General features: G+C 52.5%; 1 protein-coding gene across 1 annotated transcript in view; it reads left to right on the forward strand.

Annotated features, from left to right (window-relative positions):
- CACNA1B (calcium voltage-gated channel subunit alpha1 B) overlaps positions 1-12,301 on the forward strand; it is a 243,566-nt gene that overhangs the window by 54,349 nt on the left and 176,916 nt on the right. The window contains exons 7-10 of the mRNA XM_037851173.1: positions 1,040-1,143; positions 4,279-4,394; positions 4,692-4,748; positions 5,854-5,943. Coding sequence (XP_037707101.1) covers positions 1,040-1,143; positions 4,279-4,394; positions 4,692-4,748; positions 5,854-5,943 — 367 coding nt within the window. The remainder of the gene's footprint in view (positions 1-1,039; positions 1,144-4,278; positions 4,395-4,691; positions 4,749-5,853; positions 5,944-12,301) is intronic.

Consider the following 12,301-nt stretch of genomic DNA (forward strand, 5'->3'; position numbering starts at 1 on the left):
ATGTTGCTCACAGGCGGGGGAGGCGAGAGGAGGCCCTTGACCACTGGCTTTGGCGAGATGGAGGGTGTCGGTAAACTGGACCAGAACCACTGCAGTTTGGGGACGAAATCCGAGACACGTGGGTTACAGGAGCGAGGAAACGGGGCAGACTTGGCCCACCTGCAGGGAGGCGGGGGCTTTGGCAGTGCTCACAGCCCACAGGCCCAGCTGCGTGTGGGACGGGGCCGAGGTGCCCTCCGGGATCCCTCCCGGAGCCGGAGTCTGACCTTTTTTGGGGTCCAGGGGTCTTGGTGTCCAGCCTAGAGTCTCTCCAGGGCTCAGAAGCCAGGAGTCAAGCCCTTCTGCCCCTGCCTGGCCCTTGACTGGGGAGCCCCCATCTCCCACTCGCACGGAGGTGGCGCTCTCGGCCCCTCAGCCCCATCTGCGGGGAAAAGCAGCAAACAGCAGTTGTGGGAATGAGTTGGATTCAGAGGAGCTCACCCTTCTGTGGGCTGTGTTTTGGAAAAGCTGAAGGACGTTGGGGAGAAGACCCTCCTATGTGCTCGGCTATTCAGATTGTACCTGAGAGTTGATGGTGGGAGCTCCTGGGGGAGCTGTTGGTCTGGGAGTGGACTCAGTCCAGTCTGGAGAAACCAAGGCAGGGTTCACAGCCACCGAGTGTGGAGGCCACGGCAGGCAGAGGTTAGACTGGGGGTCAGCAGTCTGAGAGGGCCCCTTGGAGCTTCCCAGGCAGGTGAGGCCATGAGGGTCCTAACGGGAGCTGTCCAGACAGGCTGGGCACACAGCCCTCCAGGCGTCCAGGGCAACACCTTGGCTGTTCAGCCATGCTGGGTAGTGGCCGGGAGGGACCCACGGCTGTGAAGCGAGCTGTGATGGGTGAGGGTGTTCAGACCACGGAGCCTGCCTGGGCTGCCTCCGCCGGGCACTGCCCCATGTGGGGCCTCCTGTAGCCAGAGCTTGGTCACAGCCCAGTAGCTCTGCAGCCAACGCATGTGTCCTGTCCACCTGCCCTATCTCATTTTCTTCTCCTTGCTTCCAGACAAATGATGCAGCAGGCAATACCTGGAACTGGCTCTACTTCATCCCACTCATCATCATAGGCTCCTTTTTCATGCTCAACTTGGTGCTGGGTGTGCTCTCAGGGTAAGAGGCCAGGTGTGGGCGTGCAGGGGTGGCCGTGTGATGTGGACGAGCAGGTGTGTCATCGTGGGTGTGGCCGTGTGATGTGGCTGTGCAGGTGTGTCATCGTGGGTGTGGCCGTGTGATGTGGCTGAGCAGGTGTGTCATTGTGGGTGTGGCCATGTGATGTGGCTGTGCAGGTGTGTCTGTGTGGGTGTGCCTGTGTGATGTGGCTGTGCAGGTGTGTCATCGTGGGTGTGCCTGTGTGATGTGGCCGAGCAGGTGTGTCTGTGCAGGTGTGTCATCATGGGTGTGGCTGTGTGATGTGGCTGTGCAGGTGTGTCATCGTGGGTGTGGCTGTGTGATGTGGCTGAGCAGGTGTATCTGTGCAGGTGTGTCATCGTGGGTGTGTCTGTGCAGGTGTGTCTGTGCGGGTGTGCGTGTGTGGTGTGCCCCTTGGTGTTCGCAGGGTCAGGGAACAGGAGACGGGCTGTGGCAGAAGGTGTGTAATGTGGGGAGGGTGGGGCCTGGCCTGCCCTCCTGCCTCCTGGGCCCTCTGTGGCTGCTCCCAGCCTCCCAGCCTCTGGCCAGTCCTGTGTTCGGACCTCCTCCGAGCTTTCCTGCAGCTTCTCTTCTGGCCTCTGTCCTGGTTCTCGAGCGTCCTTTTGCCCAGACCCCCTAACCTCCATCCTCTCGGCCTCTGTGGGGAGTGGGGGCTGTGCTGCTCCCTCTTCGGTGTGTCCTGCGCTGGGCCTCGTGGACCCCAGGGCGCTTGTCACGCGGCCTGGGAAGGAGCTGCCCCTGTGTGGACTCCGGAGGCACCACCTGCCCTCAGCCACGCCCCCCACTCGGAGGGCAGGCCTGTCGCTAGCCTGTGTCCAGGTGCCCACAGCACAGGGCCCGGGCACACAGCTCCTGGTCTGGCGGGGCGTCCCGTGGGCCGGGCAGATGGGAAGCCAGGGAGGGCCCCTGGAGAGCAGCCCCTCGGCTGAGACCCAGGGAGGAGCTGGGGGAGGAGGCAGGACCTCCGCGTGGAGAGATCTCAGGCAGAGGCCTAGAGATATGAAGGGCTGGCACGTGTGCGAGGCACACTCAGGGTGGAGGGGCGGGTGGGTGTGCGAGGCACCCTGGGGTGGAGAGATAGATGTGTGTGCCAGGCACACTCAGGGTGGAGTTAGGCATGTGTGTGAGGCGCGCAGGGTGGGGCTGAGTGCGAAGCACACACGGTGGAGAGGCAGGTGCGTGTGCGAGTCACGGCGTAGGTGCAGGTTGTATTTGCACAGCACACTGAGGGTGAGGAGTGGGGGTGTGTGCAAGGCACTCAGGGTGGAGGGTGGGTGCATGTACAAGGCACACTCAGGGCAGAGGGGCAGGTGGGTGTGCGAGGCACACTCAGGGCTGGATCCAGAGGGTGCGGTGCAGCGAGGACGCGGGGCCGTGCTTGGGAGGGGCGTGGGCTGCAGGCCGAGGGGCAGCGCTGCAGAGGGCTTGGGTGTGCTGGATTCGTGGGTGTTCTCATTTCCCAGCTGCTAAAACAAATTCCGTTTGGCCTCACGGCAGAACTGCGTGGCTCACGGTTTCTGGGCCAGCGTCCCCTGGCTGGCTGCAATCTCGGGGACTCCCTGGCTTCTCTGCCACCTGGGAATGTGTGTGGCAGGCTCTCCTTTCCTTCCGGTCCTGGCTGCTCCCTTGGGCTCTCTCTCTCTCTCTTCCCTGTAAGGCCTCCAGGAACAGGATTCAGACCCCTCTTAGCTAAAGCAGCTGCATCTGAAAGTCCCATCTACAAGGGCTCATCCCTCCAGGAATCTGTTAAGATCAGAACCTGTTTTTCCAGGATTCAGAGCTCCAAGTCTCCATGATGGCGAGGTGGGGTGTGCCCTGGCCAGGGTGGTTTTGTGCAACCCACCCTAGAGAGTGTGTGGGGAGGGCTGGAGGGGGAGAGCAGATGGATGTGGGGGTCCTTCGCCCAGTGGGGCCATGAGCCTCGTGTCCTCCCAGCTTTTCTCCCCATCTGGGAGCACCCTGCTGTAGGGGGTGGGTGATGCAGGCTGGTGTCCCGCAGAGCGACCCTGGGCTTTGTCTCCCTGTGGCCCCAGGCTACGAGTGGACGCTCCGCTGGGCAGCACCTTCAGAGGCAGCAGCTGCAGCTGGCCCGGACTGGGAAAGCCCCACAAAACGTCCAAAGTGGCTTTGTGCTCCCCCCTTCTCCCTCCCTGCCAGGCCTTCATGCCTTGGGGTGTGGCCGGGGAGCCAGCCTGGTGGGACGACCAGAGTGGGGACTGGGAGGCCTGGGCTGGCCCTTCTCATCTCCTGGCCAGTGGCTCTGGCAGTCGCTGTGGCCGTGGGCTCGGGTCGGGCCCAGCTTGGAGCCAAGCTTTCCCTCTCGCCGGGGCTGTGTGCCAGGGGCCCTCCGAACCCAGACGCTGCTTCTCACTTGGCTGAGAATAGGCACTGCTCGTTTGCTATGATATGACGTGTGAGCAGCACCTGTTGGAGTTTTGGGAAACTGGATCCTACCTCTAGCCTGAGAAGCTGAGCCAGGCTGGGTTCTGTGTGTGTGTGCGTGTGTGCCTGTGCACGTGGGTGTGCTTATGTCTTCCCCTGTGCTTGTGCATGTGTGTCTGTGTGTGCATGGTGTGCAGTGGCTCCTTTTGGGTGCCAGGAGGCCAGGGCTGGGGGGTGCCGGGCTGGCGGAGCCTCTGCTGGGCCCTGGGGCTGGGAAGGGTCAGGAGTTCTCGGGCAGGCAGAAGTTCTCTCTTCTCTCCGTTGTTGTGAGCCTCAGAAGTTTTGTTGAGGAGGTTCCATGCACTCCAGGACGTTTTCCTTTGGCCTCTGGCCTGTCCTGACCCAGTCCCCTTTTCCCGGCTTCCAGCAATGGTGACGTGAACGTTCTCTGGGACAGTCTTGCCCCAAAGCTCTCCCAGGCACGGAAGGGCCTGTCTCTGGGCCTGGTGCTCAGGGGGCAGCCTCGGCCTGCTCCAGGCGCTGTCGGGCCCGGGGGTTTGCAGAATCGCGCTGCCTCATGGGTGGAGGGAGCCCGAGGAGGGCAGGTCTGCGGGAGCTGAGCTTGGCGGCCCTTGCCCTGCACCGCCTGTCCCGTTGCCTCTGCGCGCTGCCCTCACCTGATCTGTTTCCTTCTCTGCTCCGTGCCCTTTGCAGAGAGTTTGCCAAGGAGCGTGAGCGGGTGGAGAACCGCCGGGCCTTCCTCAAGCTCCGCCGGCAGCAGCAGATCGAGCGAGAGCTCAACGGGTACCTGGAGTGGATTTTCAAGGCCGGTGAGAGCAGTGGGAGCAGCCGCTTTGTGCTGCTGGCTGTCCTCGGATGGTGCCCTGTCCCGCGACCCCTCTGGCTGCCCGCCGGGGCCCAGGAGCTCTGCTGTGGCCGGGGCCCCGGGTCCTGGTGCCAGGCAGCTGGGGGCCGGAGCCCATGCTCTTCCTAGTGGGAGACTCCAGCTTGGCCGAGCCTAGCGCTGGCCTGTGCCAGCGGCACCCAAGCAGCCTGGCCTTGACCTACGCCCTCTGCTCCCTGGGGGTGCAGGACGGCTCTGGCCTGAGGCTCTTTCTCCCTGGCAGAGGAGGTCATGCTGGCCGAGGAGGACGAGAACGCCGAGGAGAAGTCGCCTTTGGATGGTAGGTGGCCCCTTGCCAGCTCCACGCGTGAGGTGAGCTCTGGGGGGCGGGGCAGCATCCTGTTTGCACACTTGTGCCAGGCACACCTGGCTCTCTCTAGTGGGCATGTGCTGTCCGGCCCTGGGCTTCCTGACACACGGACACACACGGGCACCAATGCACACCCACTCACTGGCCCGCTTGGTGTCCTCAGGGCTTAGGGTGCAGCCTCTCTTTTCCTTCTGCTTGCTCAGTGGTTGCTCCAGGCTGGCCTGGGAGGCCGCGAGGGCGCCGTGGGGCTGTGAGGGGGCTGCGGTGTGACCCTGTGCCCTCTTCTGTGGGCAGCACTGACTCTTCCTCTGGGGTCTGACCACTTTCCTCCAGTCCTGGTTGGAGGCTGCGTGTCCCTGGGGGCTGTGCTGTGGGCATAGAGTGGGGGTAGCTGGCTGTGGGCTCCATGGGACCTCCCAGGCCAGGCCCTGCCAGAGCAGCCGATGCCCCAGGAGCCCGGGGCCAGGCCTCAGAGCCGCACGGTCCACACTGCAGCCCCTGGTGTAGACTGTGCAGGTTAATAACCGTGGGCTGAGGTGGAATCTCAGCCTCCTGGCCGCACCAGCCACATTTCAAGGGCTGAGCAGCCAGAAGTGCTGGCAGCTACATGCTGGTCAGTGCAGAGGCGAGCCCCGTATCACCAGAACTCTGCTGGGTAGTGCTGTTGCCCGGAGCTTGGAAGCTGCGGTGGGATCGGGGCCGCATCCACCCCCAGGTGGGTGATGCTCGCAGCCGGAGGCCCCGGGAAAGTGCCTGGCATGACTCGGGGTGCTGGGAGGAGCACCCCCACAGCACAGCCACACCGCCCAGGCCCAGCCCAGCCCACAGGCGCGTGAGCAGCTGGCCTGGGCCCTCCTGCCCGGAGTGGCCGCTGCAGCCTGATCTCACCCCCGTCGACACCCCAGGACGGCCCCACGACTTCATTTTGGAGAGAAGGGCAAGGCCAGGACCCGCCTCCAATTCCGTGTTCCCTTGGCTCAGGACTGAGAGGGGTCGAGGGGGCCAGGAGCGGTAGGACCAGCCCGAAAGGCGAGCCCCGGCCCACGCGGCCCTCTCCGCCCTTTGTTTAAAGCAGTGCTGAAGAGGGCAGCCACCAGGAAGAGCCGGAACGACCTGATCCACGCTGAGGGTGGCACCGACCGGCTCGCGGACCTCTGCGCCGTGGGTGAGCTCCCCACCCTGAGTTCTCTGGGGCCAGGGAGGGCAGGTGGGCATGAGGCCCTCTCCCAGAGGCTCCTCCTGCCCTGCCGCCGCCTTCCAAGTGCCCTCGCGGCACCCACCTGTAAGGCAAGGCGCCACCCCCTGCAAGGCGTCACCCCTGCAAGGCGTCACCCCACATGCAAGGCCTCACCCCACATGCAAGGCGTCACCCCTGCAGGGCCTCACCCCACATGCAAGGCGTCACCCCCTACAAGGCGTCACCCCCTACAAGGCGTCACCCCACATTCAAGGCATCACCCCTGCAAGGCGTCATCCCCTGCAAGGCGTCCTGGCATTTCTCTCGGGTCCTCCACACCCCCTGCTGCTGCCTGCTCCGTGCACCCCACGGGAAGTGCCGGCTGCTTTCCGGAGCGGCTCCCGACTGCCCTCCTCCCTGTCGGGACTGCTACAGCCTGGGCCTTGCCCTGTCCCCAGAAGGCTGCTGGCGGCTTCTCCCCAGGATGCCAGGGCTGGGGTGCGGCTGCGTGCCAGGGGCAGTCTTTCCCTTCAGGGAGCCAAGTTGGATCCAGCCAGGGCTGGCTCAGGCTCCCCGGCCGTCTGAGAGTGGGCCTGGGTGAGGAGACCCATTTCCAGCCCTGTTACCTCACAAATCAGAACTCCTTAAGACAGCTGCTGCGTTCCCCCTTTTTCTGGGGGCTTCCTGTCCCTACGCAGATCCCAGACCCACGAGGCGCCTGTAAAGGGCTTGGGATGTGCCTGCCTTATTTCCCTGGGCGCTCTCTCTCTCCCCCCCCATCTCTCTCTCTCTCTCTCTCTCTCTCTCTCTCTCTCTCTCTCTCTCTCTCTCACACACACACACACACACACACACACACACACACACAGAGTTTTGGGTCTTTTTATTCATAGAAAAAGTTTTATGCAACCTTTTCTCATCAATACCCTTTGGAGACCCTTCCTAGCTAGTTAGTCTAACCCTAATTCATTCTCATCACGGTTGCTTGGTATTTATGGAGTCACCACAATTTACACAGCCGTCCCCCTCTTGATGACTGTTAATTTATTCCCATTTTTTCCCAACGTGAAAAATGCTGCCCCCACCCAAATCCTGGTGAACGTCCGTCCTTCCTCGCCAGTGCCTTTGTCTCTGGGTGGACCCCCAGGAGCCGGTCGCTGACGGAAAGGGGGTCGTGTGCGGTTTAGGGGCTGTCCCATAGTTTTCCAGAGAGGCTGTGATACTGGATTCCACAGCCCTGGAGGACGTTGCCCCATCCTGGGCAGGTGTTTTAGCTCCTTCTGACTTCCACCATTTCTGTGCAGATTTGATGTATATTTTTTGGGGGCTATAATTCTTGTTTCACTCACTGGTGGTTTTGAATCTCTTTTAAAAATAATTTATTTTTAATTGTCAATATCCATAACTAAAATCATTTCAACCATTTTAAATGGGCAATTCTTTGCCTTTCAGTACATTGACAATACTGTGTAACCTTCACCACTGTTTCTAGACTACTTTCATCTTCCCCAACTAAAGCTCATACCCATTTAGCAACAATTCTCCCCTCCTCCCCCCTGGTGACCACTATTCTGCTTTCTGTCTTATGAATTTGCCTATTCTAAGTAATCAGTATGAGAGGAGTCACGGTATTTGTCCTTTTGGGTTTGGGTGATTTCACTCGACATGATGCCATCAGGGTTCATCCGTGTTGTGGCGTGTTCCAGCACTGCGCTTCTTTTACGGAGAATCTTATTCCATTGTACAGACGGGCCCCCTCGTCCATCCAGACGTCAGTCGATGGGCTCCGGGCTGCTCCACCTGCGGCTCTGGCGTGAGGTGCTGTGATGAACACAGGTGCACGGACAGCTGCCCGGGCCCTGCTCTCAGCACTTTCCCACGTGTACCTGGGAGCGGGATCGCAGGCCACGGGGTAGTTCTGTGTTTAGCTTTCTGAGGAGCCGCCGTACTGTCCCACAGTGGCTGCACCGGTTTACAGTCCCACCAACAATGCACGAGGCTTCCTGTTTCTCTGCATCTTCATCAACCATTATTTTCCATTTTAAAAATAATACTCTCCTAGTGGGTGTGAAGTAGTACCTTATTGTAGCTTTAATTTGCATTTCTCTAATGGCTAATGATGTTGAGTATCTTTTCATATACTTAGTGATGATTTTAATATCTTCATTAGAGAAACATTTATTCAAATCCTTGGTTGTTTTTTTTAAATTGTTTTTTTCCCTTGAGTTGTAGCTGTTCTTTATATGTTGTGGATATTAATCCCTTATCACTTAAATGGTTTCCAAATATTCTCCCATTCTATAGATTGTCTTTTCACTTCTTGATAATGTCCTTCAATGCACAGAAGTTTTTAATTTGGATGAAGCCTATTTTATCTATTTTTTCTTTTGTTCCTTGTGCTTTTGGTGAAAATAAAAATCTATTGCCTACTACAAGGTCCTGAAGATATTTCCCTAGATTTTATTTTAAGAGTTTCATAGTATTAGCTCTTATATTTAGATTATTGATCCATTTTAAAATAATTTTTATATATGGTGGGAGGTGGGGTCCACATTCATTCTTTTGCATGTGGCTTTCCAGTTATCCCAGCACCATTTGTTGAAATGACGATTGTTTCCCCCATTGAATGGGTTTGACAGCCTTGTCGAAAATTAACTGGCCATGGATGTGTGGGTTTGTCTCTGGACTCTCCATCCTATTCCACTGTTCTAAATGTCTATCCTTATTCCAGAACCACAGTTTTAACTATGGTAGCTTTGCAGTATGCTCTGAAATCAGGAAATGTGAGTCCTCCAACTTTGTTCTTCTATTTCAAGATTGTTTTGTCTATTTGGGGCCCCTGAAATTCCATATGAATTTGAGGATCAGTTTTTCCATTAATGCACAAAAGGGTGCTGGAATTTTGATAGGAACTGCTTTAAATTTGTATTGCTCTAGACAGTGTTGAAATCTGCCATTATGAAAAATACCAGAAATGGATTGGCTTTTATAAAGGGGGTTTATTTGGTTATAAATTTACAGTCTGAAGGCCATGAAGATGTCCAAATTAAGGCATCAACACTAGTTGGCCTTCACCAAAGGAAGGCCAATGGCATCCCCAAAACCTCTGTTAGCTGGGAAGGCACGTGGCTGGCATCTGCTGATCCTGGGTTGTGTTCTAGCTCCTCTCTCCACTTCTGTGCATTCTTCAAAGTGTTGCTCTTGGGGTGTGTTGTCCTCTCTTAGCTTCTCTGGAGCAAACTCTGGGTTAGCTTCTCCAAAGTGTCAGCAAAAGTCTGCTTTCAGCGGCCATCTCCAAAATGTCTCTCTCAGTTGCTCTGAGGTCCTTCTGTTTGTGAGTCCTTTTATAGGACTCCAGTGATTAAATCAAGACCCACCATGAATAGGCAGGGTCTGTATCTTCATGGAAATAATTTAATCAAATGGTTCACCCCACAGTTGATTGAGTCAAATATCCGTGGAAACAATCAAAGGATTCCAACTAATCAATACTAATACATCTGCTCCCACAAGATTGCATTAAAGAACATGTCATTTTGGGGGACATAATACATCCAAACCAGCACAACATCTTAACAATATTAAATCTTCCAATCCATGAACATGGGATGTCTTGCCATTTATTAGGTCTTTAATTTTTTTCAGCAATGTTTTGTAGTTTTCAGTGCATACATCTTTCACCTCCTTGATTAAATTTATTCTTAGATATTCCATTCTTTTAAATGCTATTGTAAATGGGATTGTTTTCTTGATTTCCTTTTCAGATTGTTCTTTACTGGTGTATAGAAACAAATGATTTCTGCATGTTTATCTTGTATCCTGCAACTTTCTTGAATTTATTAGTTCTAGCAGATTTCTTGTAGATTCTTTGGGATTTTCTATATATTTGCTTACTGTTTTCATGGAATATTTTTTCACACCTATTTTACATTTAAACTATTTGTGTCTTTGTACCTAACGTGAGCCTCTTGTAGACAACATATAGATGGATCATGCTTTTTCATAAAATCTGCCAATCTCTGCTTTTTAATAGGGGACTTCAATCTATGAACGGTTATGGCAATGATTGAGAAGTAAGGAGTTATTTCTGCTACTTAGCTATTTGTTTTCTGTATGTCTTGTATGTGTTTTTTTTTTTTACTCAATACTCCGTTACTTCTTTTTTTGTATTATTGCTTTTTTATAGTGTACTATTTTGATTTCTTTCTTCCTTTTTTCTATATCTTTAGGTTATTTTCATAGTGGTTTCCTATGTAATTACCATTAACATCTTAAACTAATAACAACCTAGTTCAATAGTATCAACCTAGCATCTGGTGTATACAAACTCTACTCGTATACATCTCTGTTCCTCCCCCCGTTTATTGTTGTTTTCTCAGATTATATCTTAATACATACTCATTAACATAGATTTTAAATGTTATTTTACTCATGTGCCCATTAAATCATATGGGTGGGGGAGCAGTTACAAAACAGAAGTACCATAATATAAGACTTTATATTTGCTTGTGTAGTTGACTTTTTCAGTGTTCTTCATTTCTTCTTAAGGTGTTAAGTTAATCCCTAGTGTTCTTTTATTTCAGCTCAAAGGACTCCTTTTAGCATTTTTGTAGGGCAGCTCTTCTGCTAATGTACTCTTTCAGCTTCTATTCATCTGAAATATCTTAATTACTTCATGTTTTACAGATAATTTTGCCAGATACAGAATTCTTGATTGTTAGTTTTTCATTAAGGACTTTAAATTGCCTTCCCAGTCTTCTGGCCTCCATAGTCTCTTGTGAGAAATCTGCTGTTAATCTTACTAAGGACCCCTCGTATGTGACATGTTGCTTATCTCTTGCTGCTTTCAAAACCCTCTGTCTGTCTTTGGATTTCACTGCAATGTGCCTTGCTGTAGATCTCTTAGAGTGTATCTTGCTTGGAGTTCACTGAGATGCCTGGCTGTGTATATTCATGTCTTTCATGAGATTTGGGAAGTTTCTGACCCTTATTTCTTCAAATATCTTACCTGTTTCTTTCTCTCTCTTTTGTCCTTCTGGGACTCCAGTGGTATGTGTGTTGGTGCACTTGACGGTGAGCCACAGTTCCCTCAGACTCTGTTCATTTTTCTTAATTTTTTTTTCTTTCTGTTCTTTACACTGGGTAGTTTCAATTGTCTTGTCTTCAAGTTCTCTGATCCTCAATTCTTTCTTTTTCCTGTTCAAATTCAAAGTTGAATCTAGCTGAGTTTTTTTATTTCAATTACCAAACTTTATAGCTCCAAAATTTCCATTTGTTTCCTTTTTATAACTTCTGTGTCTTTAATTTTTTCATGCAACATTTCCTAATTTCCTTTATTTCTTTGTGTATTGATTCCTTTAGCTCATAGAACATATTTAAGATGGTTGATTTAAAGCCTTTGACTAATATTTCTGATATATGAGTTTAGGGATTGTGTCTGGCAAGTTCTTTTTCCCTGAGAATGGGCCATTCTTTCCTATTTATTTGTGTGTTTTGTAATTTTTTTTTGTTGAGAACTGGAAATTCTGAGTTTATCTTGTTTTAACTCTGGAAATAGATTTCTCCCACTCTTCTGAAAATTCTAGATTTTTGCTGTTTTTGTTGTTGAGAAGCAATAATTTGTGACCTTCCAACTATTTTTGCTCCTAAACTGGGAATAGAAAGAGAAAAGAGAAAAAAAACATATAGGTATTTCTTCCTTAAGAGCCCTGGTCTCCCTGCTTCTGCCCGTCCCCCGTTGGGGGCCATTTTAACACAGCGGCCAGTGGGACCCGAGAGCACGTCAGCCAGCCAGGTGTGTCTGACCTGCCTGCAGTCTCCTCTCACCCCACTCCTCTGTATCCCCAATGACTTAACAGTTACTGGCACATGGTGGGCACTTAATATTCATTGAATGAATGAATGAACAAATAAATGACTTAATGCAGGATTGATTAAAAGAATGATGAGATAATTCTGTATACAGCTCCACGGAAACAAGTGTGAAAACCCAGAGAAAATTGATTTCCCAGCAAAGCATAAATTATAAAACTGATCCAATTTCCTTTAAAAGTTTTATCTCACTTTTAAAGCAGGGAGAACACTTAGTCCAGAGGCAGCTGGAAAACAGATTTCAAAGAATGTCATATGTCACAATTCCACAACTTCAGCCATTTCTGTTGTTGTAAAACACACATACAGAAGGTGTCATCTCTTGATGTACAGCTCAACAAGCACTCATATAGGTGATTTCAAAAGTTCCACAGTCTCAGTCCCTTCCCTATTACACAATACAAGGTGCACACAGAAAGGTGAAGACCTTCAAGGCACAATTCAGTGAACAGCTATAGGGCAAATCCCAAAGGAT

The sequence above is a fragment of the Choloepus didactylus genome, chromosome 10 (assembly GCF_015220235.1).
Source record: "Choloepus didactylus isolate mChoDid1 chromosome 10, mChoDid1.pri, whole genome shotgun sequence".
Taxonomy (NCBI): Eukaryota; Metazoa; Chordata; class Mammalia; order Pilosa; family Megalonychidae; genus Choloepus; species Choloepus didactylus.